Source organism: Pinus tabuliformis, chromosome J (assembly GCF_031772625.1).
Source record: "Pinus tabuliformis cultivar Carrire ecotype Pingquan chromosome J, CPIR1, whole genome shotgun sequence".
In the NCBI taxonomy this organism is placed as follows: Eukaryota; Viridiplantae; Streptophyta; class Pinopsida; order Pinales; family Pinaceae; genus Pinus; species Pinus tabuliformis.
In genome coordinates this window covers 1,136,585,380-1,136,606,200 of record NC_142295.1, presented here as the reverse complement: position 1 = coordinate 1,136,606,200, position 20,821 = coordinate 1,136,585,380, and the positions used below count along the sequence as shown (strand labels likewise).

At 39.0% G+C, this 20,821-nt stretch overlaps 1 protein-coding gene across 1 annotated transcript in view; it reads right to left on the bottom strand.

Moving 5' to 3' along the window:
- The window catches only part of GALK (Mevalonate/galactokinase family protein), a 359,582-nt gene that overhangs the window by 223,243 nt on the left and 115,518 nt on the right, over window positions 1-20,821 (bottom strand). The window contains exon 8 of the mRNA XM_089379121.1: window positions 13,213-13,347. Coding sequence (XP_089235247.1) covers window positions 13,213-13,347 — 135 coding nt within the window. The remainder of the gene's footprint in view (window positions 1-13,212; window positions 13,348-20,821) is intronic.

Genomic DNA, 20,821 nt, shown 5'->3' with positions numbered 1-20,821 from the left:
AAGATTTTCTAAACGCTTTTCCGGAAGCTTTTCTGGAAGCGTACAGGAAGCGTACGCTTCCTCCTCCGAAGCGCCACGCTTCCAACGCCCGAAGCGCCGTACGAAGCGCGCTTCGGCGCTTCCGTACAGCGCTTCCAAATTTCCAGGAAGCGGCTAAAAAAGCCGAAGCGGCGCTTCCGAATTCGGAAGCGCCGCTTCCAACCAAGCTTCCTAGGCGCTTCCGTACGGGACGCGCTTCGGGGCTTGGAACCGTGGGGCGGGGGGGTGCTTTGTGCAACACTGCACGTGGGTAGTGGAGACTCAGCCATTGGATCTATTCCTTGCAAGGAGAAATAAGGGAAGTGTTAGTGGACGCGATTGCTACTTTTCTAATGGATTTGAGGGGGATTTCGCTGGTGTATTGACAGGCAATGTGCTTCAACAGTTTTGGAGGGTGCAAGGCTTTTTGGGGATTGATTTTCGAAGGTCAAAACCAGTCCAAACCATTTCTGGGTTTTTGTGGGTTTTGCCTGAGGAGCCTAGAAATAATTTTGCAGAATTTTCTAAGCACCGCAGGTGGGGTTTTCAGCCATATCTTTATAGTAGACAGTGCAGAATTCTTGGGGACTACACAATGCAGTAATTGGCCAATTGATTGTAGCTCCTGATTGTCGTTTCTTCACCTGGGATTTGCTCTGCTTCCCTTTGAGGCAAGCCCAGGTGCATGTCTTCCATATTTTGTACTCTTGAACTAGTATATAATAAAATGGCTCAGCTGCTTCCATATTTCTGATTGTTTGGGTGTGTTCTAATTGTTTTGAAATTTCTGTGGTGAAAATTTGTTATTTTCTTGCATATCAATGTTTTTCCTATTTTGGAACATTACACTCCCCTGGGTTCCTTTTCAGATTCTCATATTCAGCTAATATTTGTAGAGGATTTTTCTTCACTTCCCACTTGACGAGGAAGAGTTGTTCAAACTGTTGAAAATTAGCAATGCTTGTTGCTAGTAAAGCTCTAAACCATTTCTTAACCTCCCCTGATAGACTTTGTGCAAAAATTCTAAGCTTAACATCTTCATGATCTACCTCCTCTAGATCAATGAAATCATTCAGCTTGTCGACATGTTGTTGAGCTATGAGGAGTCTTGTCCCATCAAACTGAAGTAAAAGTTGTCCTTAGTTCAAAGGAAGATCATGTAGCGGCGCTGAGAGATTGAGGGGGGCATATCTAGCAGCCATATTTGTGTGAGATGAGGTTGAACTGACAATAGGGATTTGGAAAGCAGATGTCAATGGTAATGAAGTTGTTGTGATAGTTGATGAGATAGGAGTATGAAATCCCATAGAAACCAGAGGACTAGTTGAGGCAGAGAATGATGAATAAAAAATGGAAAAGTTGGGGACCTGGATGCAGTTATCTGAAGTTCATGAACTATCTTTTCCAACTTTTGAAATTGAAACCAAATTTCTTGATCTTGTGGCAACAAATCTAATTCTTGACTAACAAAACTAGAAATAAAAGTTTCAAATTTGGTCTCATCAAATACAATATCTGAAAGATTGCTTTCAGACTTAGATCTAAATAGAGTCTATTCAAATTTGGTGTCGAATTGTATATCATCAACAGATTCAACCTTTTTAGGTAATGAATACGACCTCTCTAAATGAACCGTACCTGATTTTTCTAGAGATCTTCTTCTTCTTCTTAACAATCTCTCCGGAATTGACAAAATCTGTGGTGGATTTGGATCAGGGTTCCTCCGAGTGTAAACCCCTCTATGAGCCAAAATTTCGTCAAATAGGATCACCTTAAATTTCAAAGTGGAGTCGCCAAAGCAAAATCTTGCAACCAACTGATATTCAAATCCTTGTTTGCTCTCAAAGCTCTGACTTAAATAATCAAGTCATTCGCAGAGAATGTATCGTGTGTTCCGCGGCAACAGTGCCAAAATGTTATCACTTTGCCAAAACCTTGGTTGTGGGGGAAAAACTCTAAGGCAACCTCTAACCAGTCTTTTGAACTTGAAAGTTAGCCCTTTCAATTCGAAGGGGAGTCGCTTCTATAACTCAGTCAAATCTGACTAGTTATGTACTTAGAACAACAGCTTGATCTAATTGGATCATATAAAATTGGTTTGGAAAGGAAAGGTAAAACCATTGGGCTTCGAGTCTCTAATACAAAGACACTAGCTACAGGTCGTACAAATCAGTCTAACAGAGGCAAGATAGTTGCAGGTTTCTTAGACAAATCATTAACAAAGCAACCATGTGAATTTTGCAATTGACATTTAAGTTGAAAAACATATAAGAAATCTGAATAACTTGAAACAGAGCATTTACACAGAATTTTGTTTCATAACCTTTATTCAAATTACTGAAGATCAATGGATTCAAGTTTTGACTAAGAAAGAGGAAAAACACAATAGGAAACTAACTAGAAACCTTCAACACGTGAAACTCTGAAATTCTGTAATACTGTTTGCAGAGTTCTATTAATATCATAAATGATATACACAAGCTCTGATTTTCAAAAAATTTCGAACCCTTATTCGTTCTTCAGAGCTTGTCTTTATAGAAAAGATTACAACTTACAACAGGTTTCTAGTATCTACTTAATTACAATCTTCTAAAAATAAAAGTGTATATGTCAAATACATGCACATAATACATTTTTCCAAACCTATTTGTATCTAAACATAACAGCGTGCTATAAAATTGGGTCAAAAAGGGTCACTGATCCTCTGCCTGATTTACAGGAACTTGTGCCTCGTCATCCTTCTAAAAATATATTTTGTTGTGCAACTCCTCCCTTTGGGCTTCCTGATCTAATAACGCTGACAGTCTCGTTGTTATCCTTTTGAAGCCAGAACATAAACAATATCACTAACGGGCTGGTTGTCAGCGCTTTTATAGAACAGGCTGCAAAAATGCGTTGGCAATGAAAATCTCAACGCTCTTTCACTTTCAACAGTGTGAAACACTTGGGTTATCAGCCTACGAATAAAATTCCACCTTGACAGTGGGCAACCAAAATTGTCTGGTCAACAATCACCTAGCTAAGTGTGCTAGATGCCTCCAACAAGATGTCAACATTTGTCTTCCTCTATCTCTTACTCCTTTGAACCTCGATAGTGACCCCTTTCTTTGAATCTTTAGTTTTCTTTGGTCTCTTTGAGCTTGTGGCCTTCTCTTGGTTTATGATCAAGTCCTTTTGAGGAGTTTTATCTACATCTATGACCTCCTTTGCTAACCCAAGATTTTGTTTCAACTTGATATTCAGTCTCAGCTTATTCCATGGCCTGGTGTGGGGTCTTTTTCCACCCTTAAACATCTCTACCAAGGTAGGTTCCTTATCTATTGGTGTATGCTCTGCGTCGGGCTCAATCATTTTGCCCTTGACTTTCTCTATTTGCTTGCTTTTTCCTTTTTTGCAGGTCGGGGGACAATGAGAGGAGGAGCATCCTTTGTTTTTCTTAGCCTATCACTTCTCCTAGTATAAATTGTGAAAATTCCACAACCAGCCCAACTGATGATATTACTCCTATTTGTTAAATTCCTTTAAACAAATTACTTGCAGTTTCCTATGGAAAATATCATAACACATACACTCTGCCTTCACTTAATTAAATATTATGCAGAAACAGGAGACTGAGCAAGAAAGAAAATACAACACAATGGACACCGTTATTTTTGGACAAATGTCCCCGGAAAAACCCAATGCGAGAAAATCGGTGAAGCAGATCTGGGGGTTTATTATTATTAAGCAATAGAAAATTCTGAATACATTTTTGAATACCTCTATGGTTATTCAGTTACAGAGAGAAATATTGGCAGAAAGATTTGTGAGATTACCTCACACAATCACTATGAAAATCCTGGTTGATCCGAACTCTGCATGAAGTACCTGTGGCAAGCCCTACGCTGCCTCTGTGCAATCCCTGCATCAACCTCTCTAGGCATTGTGTCACCCAGTTGTTGATCGATTTGTTGCCTGGAGTCTCTACTCTCAGCCTCCCGGTCTCACACCCCAGCTCCCGACTTCTAAAACTGACTCTCCCCAACAAAATCTCGAACTCTTTCTCACCCTTTGCATTGCCTCTATGTGGCCCTTCATGGCCCTGCTTCAGCCTCTATGTCTGGGCTACTGGATCATTCTCTGCCTCTCTACTGATGATTCTCCGGCTGAGAAAATCTCTCTCTGGATGTTATCCCCGCCCCTCAACTGAAAGAAATCTCCTCGGTCAGAACCTCCTCCTAAGAACTTCTCACTTCAGAAATTCGATCTCTTGATCTCTCGGTGTGTTTTCCAAATGACCCTCAAGCTCCCTTAAATAATCTTCCCATTGACATTCAACGGCCCAAATCAAAAGTTAATCAATAGCTAAGATCATTTTAGCTTGATCCTCGTCTTCTTCTAGAAGTTACACCCACAATTAGATTAATACCCATTAATATTTTTAATTTCCTAAGTTTAGACTTAGGTCCCATTAAAAAATATTAATTATTTTAATAAAATTGTTTCTGGGTGGAATTTCCCAAAACGCTTTCTGGGTTCTTTGGAATACATGTGCCCAAGCCTCCCTGCAAAATTTGAGGCCTAGAGCACATCCGATGCTACCCCAAATCAACATAAAACCTAGGTAATTTAGGAACCAAAGGAGGAACTAGTTCCACCTTTTGTTGGCTCCTATTTTGTACAGATGAGGTCCCATGTTCAGGATTTTGTGGCTGTTTGATTTTCTTTTTCCTACCCCTTTTAGGTTTTGCAGTTTGAATTTCAAACCCTCCCCAAAACAAAAAAATGTTCCCATGTCCTTCCAACCCTTCTCAATTGGCTTTCAATTAACAATTTTATGAGACCCTTATGATATATGAAGTGGGAAGATGCATCTATTCTCGCTCTAACTCTAGCAAACATATGTTTAGGCTTTCCAACAGAAAATAGGGAATATTGGTTCTCCACTGACCTACGATATGAGCTAAAAACCGGAAATGATAGAGATTAACTTGATTGTAGTGTCCTTCACAAGTGAAGTATAACTGAGTAATCCGCAGGAGACAGTGTCACTTGTTCTTTAACCAGGACCTCTGAACTCCTGAACGCCAATTCATTTTCTTAAATTCATCTTTCAAGAAAAAAGGTACATCAATACCAGCGAAAACATGGCTCCTGAAAGCTCTCTCTCCGTCTGCAAGTAAACATGTGACCTCAGTGATTAATTCCTCTTTGACCTAGAATGAAATTCCCCCGACAATCACTTGTTGACCATCGAAGCCTTCTACAAACACTCTAGCAACTCAATCATGATAACCTGCACAACGAGAGAAAAATTGCTCCCACCCTGCTTCCCGAAAACATTGTTGAATCTTTGGATAGAGTTCGAGCAGGTCGGTTGCCTTAGCCTCGCTTCTGTTTAATGTTCCGCTCCTTCCCACGTTTCTCACCGTCAACCAAAAGCACCAAAAGCGGGATGGTGATTTGATCCTGGGTTTCCAGGGAAAACTTAACAACCCATCCTCATTTAGCATAAGAAATACAACAACTCAATCATGGGTTATACGGGTCTTACTATATGAGGTAAATTACTCCAAGACATGTCAAGTGATACATCATTATAACAAACTGACAACTAATTTAAAAAATCTTAACACGCAATCATGATTTTTTAACCCACATTACCTCTTGACGGCGGAATCCAACAATGCATCATGAGACCTCACCATCCGACTCATCGGCACTTGTTTGATAATGATTATTCATCTGCTGACTTGTATTCTATCAATGCATTTTAAGATAAAAAATCGAATTTCTCCTTTTGGCCCTGATACCCTAAATGTTAGCGCGTTTTTTAAATTTTCAAACGTAAAATAACGTTGACACCGCTTTAACCCTGTTTATTACAAATTGGCACTGACACTCCCATTGTCAGCGCTTTAAAAATTAGTGACTAAAATTGTGATAACAAGCCTTTTATAGGAAATTAAGTTATTTTTAATTCTTATTTTTGCCAATTTTACCTAAGAATCCAAGATAAGAATAGTCCTGGAAGGACATACCCTATGAACACCCGAGTGGGGCATGTTCCTTGAGAGACAATGATGAAGGTATCTATAAATCATTGGTATTGCCAACATTGTGCTATGATCTTGTGGATAGATAGATGTGTTAGTCAAGGCCTTGCTATGTGACAATGTTGATTGATATGATGCAATACAGATGGGTTACCAATCCTACTCTTCTTATGAGAATTCTTCAGATTGAAAATGTCCAAGTATCTTATGAATACCTCCCTAGTTAAGAGGGAGTGTTGAAATATTAAACTAGGTTCGGTCTTCATAATGACATATGTAATCATGATTTTATGTATTCGATGTAAAGAGAAAAATTAAAATAAATTTAGTATTGTTGTTTTTGAGGCATGGGTTTCCTCCTCAAGAAAATTTATTTTTATAGGTCAAGCACCCATTGAGAGCTTCTAGAGCTTATGAGTCATTGTCCAGTATGAAAGACCCATTTGGGCATGTTACATATTGTAAAAAGAATTTATTTGAGTCAAAGTCAAGTCAAAGAACCCTCCAAGACCATGTCATGATGCAATATACAAGTCAGCCTACACTCATGCCCTCCAAGACCATGTCATGATGCAATATACAAGTCAGCCTACACTCATGACCAAGTCTGCCTAAAGACGAGAAATTTGACCTTAGGAAAAGCCTATATAAAGGAGACCTCGACCTCACTTGGAGAATATACTTCACTTAAGTTTGATCACAAGGACAAGAACAAGTGTGAAGAAGAGGAAGATGAAGGAAGAAGGAAAAGTCAAGTTGTTTTGGATTTGTTTTTGGGCTACTTCTCACCACACGTATGAAGGAATTAGGGCATATATTGCTACAGAAAATCTGAGTTGCAGAAGTGAAAATAGGTCATCAAGAAGAGTTATTTTGGGAATCGAATTCTCTCGAAGGGAGAATCTATCCAAGCAAAGGAGAAAAGAGCAGGAATACACCATTATTTCTCACATGTGCAAAGGCCACGATTTTTGCATAAGAATTTGTTGGACAGGTCGAAGTTGCAGAAGAATTTGTTGGGCAGGTCGAAGTTGCAGAAGAATTTGTTGGGCAAGTCGAAGTTATAGAAGAAGTCGTTAAATAGGTCGAAGTTGCAGAAGAAACTACTGGATAGGTTGAAATTGCAAAAGAAGCAGCTGGAAGTTTGAATTGCAGAAAGAAGTTGGAAGCAAGATTTGAATTGGTCTTAGAAGGTCTTGGTCAAGGGTCAAAGGTCTTGGAATTTGTCAATTGAAGGCCTATAAGAGGAAGAATTCTAGTAGGTTTTCCTCTCAAGTTGGATAGGTTTTGGCCCTGGCTCATAGCCTACATCATGTGTTCTATTGTTCTTTATGTTTTGGTAGTTGTTTGATGATAGAGAACACTAATTATAATAAAGGAAAGAAGTAAATCAAGAAAAATAAAAATACATCACAAGAAATTATCAACAAGAAGAGAAATCACCTACACTTGTTACCCCTAGATTTCTCAACAAAAAGAATTCTCATAGAATCAATCACGGATTCACTCATCCCTTATGTAGCAAAGATGCAGATATCAAAAGAAATATATGAAAAGTTGGTAGAATTGTTTTCTGTAAGCACTGCAGGAGAAGTCATATCATTGAGAACTGAATTATACAAAATGAAGGTATCAAAGGAAGAAGGGATAGCCTCATACCTTATGAGGGTGTCATAAATAAGAGATCAACTACAAGAACTAGGAGAAATAATGTCTGATAAATAAATGACCACCATTGTGCTCAATCCACTACGTAATGAATGGGGCAACTTTGTATCAAGTATCTATGGAAAGAAAGAAGCCACTCCATTCAGTGAACTTTGGTCATTATGTAAGATTGAAGAAACTAGGTTGAAGGCAAAGAGCGATGTTGGATCAAATGAACAAGTTCAAGCATATGCTACCATGGCCAGGAGAAAAGGAAAGTTTGATCATCGGAAAAAGAAGAAGATTGATATGTCAAAGATACAATTTTATGAGTGTAATAAATATGGGCACTACAAAAGGAATTGTCCCAAACTCAAAAAGGACAACAAGAAGAGAAAGGAAAGAAATGAAGCTCATATCACTAAAGAAGTAAAAGAACCTGAAAAGAAGAAATCAAAGCAAGAAGTGAAAGATCTCTACCATGACTAAGATAATATCCTTAGTTCTTTTCAATTATAGATGACAATAGAAAGCATCACAAGTATGATAAGATGCATTATAGTGAGATAGAGATGACATCATCATAGAAGCATGGAAGGATAGTTGAAGTAGAAAGTCTACATGGTTGTAAGGAAGTAGCTCATGGTGTCTCCATTGGAAGCATATAAGGACAACCGAAGTAGCAATCTATATGACTGGAGAAAGTCATCTAGCAAGATAGAAGAAAAAGCAATCATCATACATCATCATCATTAGAAAGGAACATTAGCAAAATGAGGATCATCTAGATCCTCCATTGGAATCTTTTTTACAAGATTCACCTCTACTTAATAAGAAGCGTCTCAATGATTGTCTACATTCCACCTTGTGTGGGATCCATTGTTTAGAAGAATGATGGTATGGTGACAAAGGCGTGCAGCATGACAAGTTGGTTGAAGTACTTTCATCTTCAAGCAAGGAAAGGAAGTTGCCCAAAAGACATCTAGATGGCCACATGAAGGAAGAGGTATATATATATATATTTGATAGATAGATAAAGTCATGTCATCATATGGTTGCAGATAGAATGGGTAGAATGCTCTATCTCATGAGCATGATAAAAGAAGAAGAAACTCTTCCTTGAGAAAGATACATGAAGGCATGTAGACAATATGTCTTGAACTCTTCTACATATTGACGTGACATGACCTCATGGAGAATATGAGGTGGTTGGCATTCATGGTTCCTATGATGAAGGAACTATGTACAGAAGTTCCTGGGGAAGCAATATGCGAAGAGAAGGTGAAATAAAAGTTCGTAAAAGATGTATCTATAGTCATGTAAGATAAGGTAAGTGATGAACATCTGATAATTATAAGGATTAGTTGTGACAACTCAATGAAGAAGGTATGAAGACCTTGATAGGTATCTTGGAAAAAGAGAACCTTGGTAATGAATGTCTTCGAGATGGATTCATACATGTGAAAGATGTTGATACTGCAAGAAGTTGATGTCATGACGAAAGGCCATCATAAAGAGGTAACTTTGATTTATTATTCATTTTGATTTAATGACACCTTAAAGGAAAAGTAAAGTAAATGACGCCTTAAGCATATTTAATTAATAAGATATGCCCAATAATAACCTCGTTTTACAGGGATTGTCGAAATGCAGTGAAACCAAGAATAAGATGTGTGAAACTAACCCTAAAGATGAAATGCAACAAGTGATCACCATCGACCCCCATAAAACTCCTCAAAAGCCCTCCAGGACATCTGATGACATAATCTGGCTCCTGTGACCTGGCCATCACTAGATCTCTAACTCGGAAATATTTTCCTTGTCTTTGAACCCATTATTTGGTATGTATATCTTTTAATTGTGGATGTAGGCATTGTATTGACTTGATAGACATTTCCTATCACTTCCTCAAACAATTTAGGTCTTTCAAGGTTTTTTGGTTCAAAATGTTTCCACTCCACTTGCAGGTTTCAAGGAGGTGTGTGATGTTGGGTCTCGCCAGGGAATGAGAAAGGATCAATGTCCTCCACATGCTCTGGCATGTGTGGCTCTCTATATCGCATAAATGGTTTCTCATCAGCAGTGGTTATTGTAGCATATGATAAATTCATTTGTAATTTCCAACCAATGGAGGTTGATCATTTCCTTGACAAGAGCATGCCCCATGCATCTGGAACATCAATGACTACTACCCATTAATACAAAAATATATTTGTTAGCAGCTAGTGAGACCTTGACATCCTTAATCAAACCATGCGCGGGGATAGACTTTAAATCAAAACCACACGCATTCTTGTATGGCATAGTAATTTTCATTTTCAATCGATTCATGACTCTTACAGGCCTCGAAAATTATTTTAATTTTCAAACTTTAACCTGGGACACTTTCAGTGGCATCATATGGGGTATGGCCTCCATATGGCCTAAAAAAAATTGCACCTTGTATGATTTTCGCCGAACCTAGCTCCGATGATCCCTGTACAAACATGGTCCTAAGTGATTCAAAGATTGGTTTTTCAAGTTTTTTGTTCTAATACCATGTTAATATTTCCAAAACCTAGCACGCGACAATTCATTAACCTAGCAAATTACAGATCTACTAAATAACTACACGGCTAAGTTTTTAACAATTGGCGGAAGCAAAATTACACAAACCTCAATCACAAGAGACACAAACAAATTCTTCCCAATCAACAGTGCTTCATTAAAGCTAAATTACTTAGGCTCCCATCTTGGGATAATGGCCCAACTAAGAAACTTACATATACAAAAGACTATGGATCTAATCCTAGAAATCAAGCCCTAAACATGTTCTCAATTTCCTTAGTTGATTTGGATCTCCAATGTTGCGATTTTGCAATTCCTCAAACCCGGCACACTAGAGTATCACACTCTACACTTGAGAAAATTCGTCTCTCAAAGGTTGGTGTCGTTGTATGGTGTGTCTTTCTCCTCTTCATAGCCTTGCTTTTATAACTTTATATTGCACTAAATCCCTAGTCTTCATCTCCAAAGCGATTGGCAGCCAAGATTAAATCTCGCCTCACTTGAGATCAATGGTTGAGATTAAAACATAATCACTAGAGTGATTTACTTTACTTTTCCTAAGTTTATTTACCACAAATAGCCAACATAATAATTATGTGATTATACTAAGTTTAAACTTAGACTAAGTTACATTAGCAACTTGCACACACTTGAGCAGGTGTCCTAAGGAGACTATGGGTGATTTTTGCATTGAAGCTTGTGGTAGCTTCGAAAAATATTCTACATAGGCTTGTTATCCTAACATGTGGAAGACATTATTTGCCTCTTCTAGGTGTTTGCTTGGTGGAGTAAGCCTCTTCTAGGTGTTTGCTTGGTGGAGTAAGTGATTGATGTCTTCTTTCCTAAGTCTAACTTAGGAAAAGTACAATAATTAAAGTCAATTAATATTAAATCATTTTCTAAGGATAAATAATTTAATTATTTAAATGACTTAGAAATAATCTCAATCGTTGATCTCCAAGATGTTCTAGAAGGGAGATTAGGATTAGGGATTTGGGCTTAATGAAAATTATAAAGGAGGCCTACTGAAGAGGTGAAGATACACAAGACAAAACTCAAGTGGGCGAGCCATCACGAAGAGAGAGCGAATTTCTCTAAGTGTGAGTAGCTTAGTGGACCATAACCACAGAGAAGTGTGAGTGGATTGAGGGCGAACCCATGAGGCTAAGTGGAGGAGATTGCAGGGTCGAGTTGCTAGAGGGGGATCGATTTGATATGGAGGAAGCCGAATTGTTGGAGGGTTGAGTTTTGCCTAGTGTGCAACAATGGCACACAAGGAGGGCACAGGTTGATTTTGTTGGTTGATTATTTGGTCGATTTCTTCCAAAAAGTTGATTTCCATGAGGTCGAATTCATTTTGTGGCAATCGAGTTATAAGTTCTAGATATTGTATTTCTCCTTGTATCTTTGTGGGTCGAAAAACCCAGATTTTCCAAATTAATAGATGATGGGCAATTGTTGTGGGTGAATTATTTTTGCAATGTTCAATTGATCTCTTTGAGATAATTTTCACTATATATATTTATTTCTAGAAGTTAAAAATACCAACGATTTTATTTTTTGGTGATTTAATGTTTATTTGAGTAAACAAATAAATTGTTGGGGATAAAATAAATTGCCCTGAGAAAATAAATATGCTTGGCATTTGAAATTTAATATGGTATCCAAGCATTCTTGAAGACTCTAGAAGAGAGATCTGAGATCATGAGGTTTGCAGCATCGAGCTTTCCTTTTTGCAGCAACAAAATTATTTCTTAAAATTTTGTTACTCATCATTATCCTTGACTCCATATCCCCAAGTGAGCTAGGCACTGGTCCCTTAAAGGGGTGATCATTTTAACCCTCTTTTTACCATTTTCCCCTTTTTCCCCAAGTCTAGCCCCATTAGGTCACCTAGGGCATCAATTTCCCGAGAATTGACCCAAGGAAAAACTTTGATCTCCTATAGGCTACTGTGTTGGTGGGTCCCCTCCCTCTCCTCCAAATTTGAGGCAATTCTAACGGTGGAATCTTCGGGAATCCCAAGCCCTAGCTCTAAGATCGAGTTTTTCCTAGGCATCCCCAAGGCTAGACCTCAATAAGATCAATTCAACCTTTTTAAGTAAATATTCTTGTTTGGTCCTCTTCCCTCACCTTGTCCAAGATAGGAACATCATTGGTTGCTACATTCCATCCCTGAACCTGGGTTGGGTCCACTTGGCCCCGTGTGGTCCCACTTCTCAATAAAGATTATTTGTCAAGGACCATTTGGGAATCCAAGTTTCCCAAGGATTATAGGGATTGAGAACCTTGTTTATAAGCCTATCCTTTCTCCCTCAACCCTCCAATCCTCACCCCTTATCCCTAGTGGACCAAGTCCCTTGCTTAAAGAGCAAGCAAGCTCCATTCTTCATTCCATCCTTGGGAAAGGGTTTTCAAGGTCACTTCTCACCTATCCATTGACATATACTTTACAAGTGATCACTACACTACTGGGACTCCTCCCATTGGTAAAAGTCTGTAAAGAGCATGGAAACTTAGCTGTGGTGACAATGGACTAAGTCTCCACCGTTGCCCTTAACCTAGCAATTGCCCTCTTAGGAACCCCTTTAGGTCCCCTGCTGGTTTGAGTGGTAACAAGTAAATTATCCATTTTTCACCTACTAATCCTCACCACCAGGAACCAAGGCCTTCTATAATAATTTATTCCATTGTAAGTTGTTAAAGGGTTGTTATAGGTTACAAGATATTCATTTGAAAATGTACTATATGAGAAAATCTAGTAAATGTCTATGATCTTGGAAAAATATCACTATTAAAATGAATTAAAGATATTCCATCAAAACATCAATTCTTTAGGTCCTACAAATTTATTGCAACCTAATAAATGATTCTTGATAAGAAAAGAACATTTATATAATCAGTCGAAAGTGAACTTGAGACAACGATGACTGATCAGATAAGGTAAATACTAAATATCACATACCTCAACAGCAAGGAGTGGGTCTGATGAACCACGAGTATTGGAAAATGATACACACATACCCTCAACATCAGAAAGGGTTTTAACATTTGAAGCAGCCTCCTCTGCTTCCATTCCAAGTTTTATAGCTAGAACAATCTGCGTGGTAGGGAAGTAAATAAAATACATTCAAGACAGCTCAATAACAATGAAGATAGAAAAGAATAATGTCATTAGTAATAGTAGCAAAAGTCAATGATTTGTACAAGTAATTCTTTTAAGCACCCATCAATTTAAATTACATCAAAGGTGAGCATTTTCACAAATATAGCTGAGATGCTTATTTCTCAAATCAAGATAATTAAAATGTTAGAACATTAATTGACAGTGAATTGAAAATCAAAGTAAAAAAGTAATAATAAGTTACTCAACTCCTTTGTGAAAATAAATCCATACATGACATGTACAATTCTTTGTTTTGTTTTTGTTTTTGTTTTTGTTTTTTTAATTTTAATATCTGCTATCATAGGCAACTGGTTACAGTTTACAGTCATCAACTGAAATTTCCAGGGGCATAACTCTTACAACCTAGCTTGACCATACTAAAATGTATTGAGTCTGTTAGACTTTCAAGATACATCAGATTTAACAAGGCTAACTCAACTTATGGAACCTCACTGAGATTTGAGAGGTGTATTCATATTGTTTTATCTCCAGTTTTTTATATGTCAATGAGATAATCTTTCCGTTGTCCATTCTACAAGGATTCTAGAGACAATTAACCTGGCTACCTTTTTGAGACAGAAATGATTGTAAACTAACCATATTAATGTTTAAACCATTGTTATGGCCATCAATACAACAAAGGTAGATATGAGTGGGACTAAATGGAAAAGAGACTCAAACAACTCATATATATTTTCCCCGGAAGGCTAGTTTACAGGTTCAATTTTTAGTATGTGATCTACTTGCCAACATCAGTTTGTGAAAAGCATGCCTAACTTGCATATTCAACTCCATTTTTAGGGCATCAAATTCCAAATCCCAAATGAATCTTTGGAGTTAACGAATAGTTTCATCGTTAAATGGGATACAAGCCACTACAGATAGATTTTGAAGTTTATTACAAATCATCACTACTACTCTAATGCAATTTGTCAATAGTTCTTCAAGATAACATAAAGTTGTATATACTATAGACACAACATGCTTCAAACTTTATCATATCAAACTTGCTTTGTTATCATGGTAACCAGTTAAGTGTAGAGCCTTTGGAGGCCTATCAAATGTCAGATGATGCAGTCAACAAAGATCGGTATAATACCTATAAGGATATCACGAAAATTATAGAAAAATATACTGCATGGAGTCATTAGTGCAGTTAGAGGCCGAGTGACAGTTGCAAACTAGTAGCAGTCAGATGCTAGGGAGCGCAGTGCAGAGTGGCAGCAGTGCAGAGTTAGCAGCGACACAGAGTCTTCAGTGGACACTAGACAGAGCAGGAACTATAGCAGTCAGGACTCGAGAGATAGATGCATCATACTGATCACAGTTGATTCATTATTTAGGATGTTTTTCAGTTGCAGATGTTGCAGTCGCAGCAACAACAAATGAAGAGGCAGTGGCAGGGTAGATGCAATGTTGACAGCAGTTCAGCAGCAGCACAGATGCAACAGATATCAGAGTTGCGCAGTAGTTGGTGGGCAGCGGCAGTTAGACATCAAAAGCGTAACAGGAGATGATGCAGAGACAGAGTGTTTCTACAGGAAGCAGCAACGCTAGAACACATTCCTCGCTACGAGGGAGTGTTAGTTTTTGTAGCATTGGATGTGTTCTAGCCTTGAAATTTTGTGGAGGCTAGAATGCATGAGATCTCCAAAAGCCATAAATCGTTTCTGGAAATTCCGCATAGAAATGATTTAATTAGATTATTATAGTCAATTTTTAAATATTTCCTAAATCTAAACTTACGGAATATGACCAATTAATCATAATTAATTAAGTCAAGGTGTGAATGTTCTAGAAACTCACACAGATCGACTTCTAGTTAATCCTAGCCATCAATTAAGATCTAACCTTGGTCGTTGAAGTCCCAACAAAGGATTATAAGAAGTAGATGGGCACTTGGAGGAAACACTTGAGCTATTCGATTTCTTGGCAGATCAATTTCCTAGGTAGCAGCAATCAGTTGCCGGAGAGAGAGCTAGGGAGATTGAAGCAGTGAGAGAGGGGCAGAGACAGTGAAGTCGAAGGAAGGTTTCCTGATCAGATGAGTGCATTTGCAGAGAGGCAAGGGAGCCACAAAGAGGTTGACGTTGGGGCAACGCAGTAGCCTCTAGAGGCAAAGTCGATTTGCTACGAGAGATTGACGTTTTCAGTTCCAGAGGTCGGGAAGGAGTCTTTCTAGTCAGCACAACGCAGAATTACTTCATCAGAGTCCAGTCCAAGGCTAGACGTCTATCCATCTACGCAAAGCAGTGCAGAGGCTGACGCAGAGGCTCAAATAGCCAAAATTTTGAAGGCAAGTTGTGCCAAGAGATTGCCCTTGGGGTGAGGAAAATTCCTCTCTAGATTTTTGCTAGTATTTCTTAGTAGGATTGTCAGTTTCGGCATCCAGTTGTACTCAAATTATTTCACTACTGCATAATAATAAAACCCTTAGCTGTTGCACCGGTTTTCCAAAGTTGCATTTTTCCGCGCACTTTTGTCCAAAAATAATTGTGTTAATTTTATGTGTGTGCTAGCATTTCTCAGTTTCCGGCGCATTATTTTTCCGCATTATTTTATTTGTGAAGGTTGCAGTGTATTTATTTCAATATTTGTCGTACCAGATAAATTATTAATTAATTAATGAATAGGAGAAATAATATCAATTGCTGCAATAGCGTTCCAGTTGGAATTTTCACAGGAATCTGAGGATCTAGAAAAGGGGGAGGGCCTCTTCCACTCGCAGATGTGGGTAAAGGGTTCATCGATGCAGTTCATCGTTGACAGTCGGAGCTAGAAGAACCTGATCCCAATCGAGGTCGTTAAGAGATTGAAGCTGCCAACAACGTCAGACCCACAGCCCTACACCATTGGGTGGCTCCACCAAGGACAAGATCTTTGTATCAGCTAGTAGTGTCGTCTGCCTTATAGAATCAAGCCCTTTGCAGATGAGGTATTGTGCGATGTTGCCCCTCTGGAAGTCTGTGATGTTTTATTAGGTCATCCATACCTATGGAAGCGTCATGTTGTATATGAATCTAGAGGTAGAGCCACCTACCTCCTTTTCTTTGATCTCTGCTAAATAATGCAGTAAGATCATTTCCCAAACCGGGAAATTTGTCTTCCTTATGATTCACCCTCAGAGCAAGAGGAAGATTGTGGCCACATCCACAGCCTCCAAACAAGGCTCCTCTGCACGGCAGCAACAAACGGACAAGGTCCTGGAGGAGTACAGGGACATATTCACCTCACCCACAAGGGTAACCCTACACTGTCATGTCAAGCACTCCATCGATCTAACCCTGGGCGCACCGCTACCTAATGGACCGATTTACCGACACTCTGTTCTCGAGAACAATGAAATCAAATTCAAGAGTTGTTGCACATCAGGCCAAGTTCCTCACCCTGTGGGAGCCCTGTCATGTTGGTGCAGAAGGACAGAACCTAGAGGCTTTGTATTCACTATCGATCACTGAATAGGAACATTGTTAGGAATAGGTATCCAATCCCATGGATTGATAACCTTCTAGACCAGATCAAGGGGGCCAAATATTCAAACAAGATTGACTTGAAGTTCGGTTATCACTAGGTACCAATCGTACCCTCTGACGTGTGGAAGACTACCTTCAAATCCAAGGAGGGTATTTTCGAATGGTTGGTCATGCCTTTCAGGTTAACGAATGCCCCCACAACCTTCATGAGGTTGATGGATGGACGACATCTTGCAACCCTTCACCAACTTATTCGTGGTAGTGTATTTAGACGACATCCTGATCTTCAACTAAAGTTGGGAAGGTCACCTACACCATATTCGATAGGTCCTCCAAACCCTGTGACAACACAAATTGTGTGCCAATTTGGAGAAATACACTTTTGGTATGACCCAGGTTCAATATCTAGGGTACATCATTGATGAGTATGGTGTGCATGTGGACCCAGCCAAGATACAAGTTATTCGGAATTGGTCAGCCCCAACCACTCTAATAGAGCTCCACAGCATTCTGGGTCTTGTCAATTTCTATCACAGGTTCGTGTTGTGATTCTCTCATATCACTTGGCCTTTGAATCAACTCACCAAGGGCGGAACAAAAGCAAAGTTCTTTTGATCTGAATCCCAACAAAAGGCGTTTGCCAAGTTGAAACATCGCCTTTGTTCTGCACCAGTGCACATTACCAAACCTGCAGCAACCATTTGAAATTGAGACAGATGCCTTCAACTATGCTATTGGTGCAAATCTTACCGAGCAAGGCCATCTGGTGGCATATCACAGTGAGACACTTTCAAATACAGTCTAAAAGTATCCCACCTATGACAAAGAGATGTATTCCATTGTGTAGGCCTACCGACAATGGAAGCATTACATTACGGGGAAGGAAACAGTCATCCACACAGACCACCGACCCCTGCAGTTCATACAGACACAAGGAAAGTAGCAAAACGATCGCATAGGACCTTCCCCACTATCACAGACATGAGGTGAGCGTGTCCAGTAGGATCTTCCTCATTGTCATTGGTTTACGAGTTGAGATCAATGTTTTAAAACTCCAACTCCGACTCCGACTCGGCCGAGGGTTGACTCCGACTCCGACCCAGTATCGACTCGGCCGGCTCGATTTCAATGACTCGGTCCTTGTAAAAAATACATTAAATATTTATTTTTTATAAAAACACATAATTTTAAAGATTTTCATTCATGTTTCCAAACACACAGCATTAGAATATAGATAGAAGACAACATATGATCAAAGTAGGCTCATGAATATATCCATTATATCAAAATGGCACCCAGTACATTGTCCAATACATACACGATGATGATATAGAGATCAAAACAAAAACACATAACCAAGGAGGCTATAAATGGCCTCTACAACAAAACTCTGTGACCAGTACTACTGGCTACTGCTAGAGTTGCCAACATCATCTGGCTCAGTGTTACTTGGGAGCAGGAGCGAAAGTGGGGAGCGAGAGCGAAAACGGGAGCGGGAGCGACATTTTGAGAAGCTCTTGGTTTGGGAGCGAATCCCAGAGGAGTTCGACAACCAATGTCACTAACATCAAGGTACATAGATGGATTGGTGCTCTTGATTAAATACGAGTTCCAGAATCCATACCCTAATACATGACAAAATTCAATGGAAACATTGCAATCCTCCAATCCTGAAACCCTGAAAAACTGATAAGTCTGCTGGATTTTGAATGAAATCTAAAATTCTACTTTCTCCATATGAAATCCAATGAGGCCGAAACCACTCTCAAACATCCTGAGTCATTTCATGGTAATGTTAAAAATTTAAGTAAAAGGATGAAAATGAAGATTAAGGAGAATGTCACTTTTACTTTAAGAATTTAACATTACCATGAAAATTTATAACTGCTTGGAGTCCAAACCAACCAAAAAACAATTTAAAAATCCATTAAATTTTTATTAAATCGCGGTTTGACGTGATGCTGGGCGTTTTTTTGTGACTCGGCCGAGTCATAACGGAAACGGCCGAGTTGGCCGAGTCAGCGATGACTCCGCTGAGTCATTGGCTGACTCGGCCGAGTCATTCAATGACTCAGCGGAGTCATGGCTGACTCGGCCAGTGGAACCGTTCCAAAGGCCGAGTCATAGAAAAAGGTATTGGCTCGGATCAACCCGGCCGTTTCGGTTTCGAAACGGCCGTTTCTTAAAACAACGGTTGAGATGTGCTCCCCGATGTGGTTCCAGGTTGAGCACGCTCCCTGATGATATACTCTTTGATTTTTCCCGAGTAGTAGCATTGGGCGGGGCCAACAGTAATTTCGGGTGGTAGGAGTGGCTCCCCGATGGATAGAGGGTGGTAGCTTAGGCTCCCCTCTGATATCAAATTCTTTTTCTTTTAGATTCGAGAATGTTCAACATATGAGTAGAGACAATCAAGAGATAAGCAGACATGACTAGAGATTAGCAGTTATGACATTTGATCATGAGATATTTGAGATGGGACATGATATGATGTTAGGATTCATGTGATTATTACATGATGCAGTTGGAATTTCTCCCTAGCTAAGAGGGAATGTTAATTGGCAGCTCAGTGACAAATCCCAACCATGGGACTAGATTCCTCTTTTCGAGAGGACCAATTTCGGCTATTGAAGCACTCAATTTGGAGAAGCGAAAGTGTATTTTTGAATTAAATCCCACATGTGCACATTTGATCAAGTCAGCCCTAAAGCAAATTGGACACCCTTGGAAGCCTATAAATACAAGTGACCTCAACCTCATTTCGACAATTACCACCAGACAACTTCTCTTTATTGGTTCGTACAAATTACAGGAATTCATGTGCTATTACAAGAGTTCGCGTGGTATTAAAGGAATTCGCATGTGGTTATAGGAATTCATTTATGATTGCAGGAATTTGCTATTACAAGAATTCACATGTGGTTACAAGAATTCGCGTATGATTGCGGGAATTGCTATTACAAGAATTCGCGTGTGGTACAGGAATTCGCGTACGATTGCAAGAATTTTCTATTACAGGAATTCGCGTATGATTGCAAGAATTTGCTATTACAGGAATTCGTATGTGGTTACAGGAATTTGTGTATGATTGCATGAATTTTCTATTACAAGAATTTGCGTATGGTTACAGGAATTCGCGTATGATTGCATGGATTTACTATTACAGGTATTCGTGTGTGGTTACAGGAATTTGTATATGATTGCAGGAATTTGCTATTACAGGAATTCACATGTGGTTACAAGAATTCGCGTATGATTGCAGGAATTTTCTATTATAGGAATTCGCGTGTGGTTACAGGAATCGCGTATGATTGCAGGAATTTGCTATTACAGGAAATCGCGTGTGGTTACAAGAATTCGCATATGATTGCAAGAATTCGTAGTGTGATTACATTCATTGTTGAAGCTCTTGGAAGGCTGATTTGACCATTGACTTTGACTTATTGTTGAAATTGGATTATTGTACTCTCTGCTGAAACATTCAATGAAAATCTAATAAGAAGAAGAATTTGAAAGGGTTTCCCTGTAGTGGGTTTTGCCTTGGTCTCGGGCCAATCCTAGTGTCTCAATGTGTGAATGTTTTTCTTCTATTTTTCTTTTATGTTTCACTGCATTGATGATATTGTTCTTTCTATATAGTTGCATATGTTGCGGAATAATGTTGTAAATCTGAATAATGATATGATGTTGTGGGGTGAATTTAATATGCAAATTAAGAAATGCAATTATCTAGAGCAAAGAACAATATAGCCCTAAGAAAAATTAACACAGAGCGGCAGGTGTGGGGACTATATCCTTTCAAAAGGAGTCATTGACACCTTTGAAAGTGACGGAGGTCCTATATGTTCCAGCGTTGATGAGGGGTCTGATTTCAGTTTCAACTTTTCAAGTATTAAGGACAGGGGATATGTAGTGGTGTTCCAGGAAGGACAAGT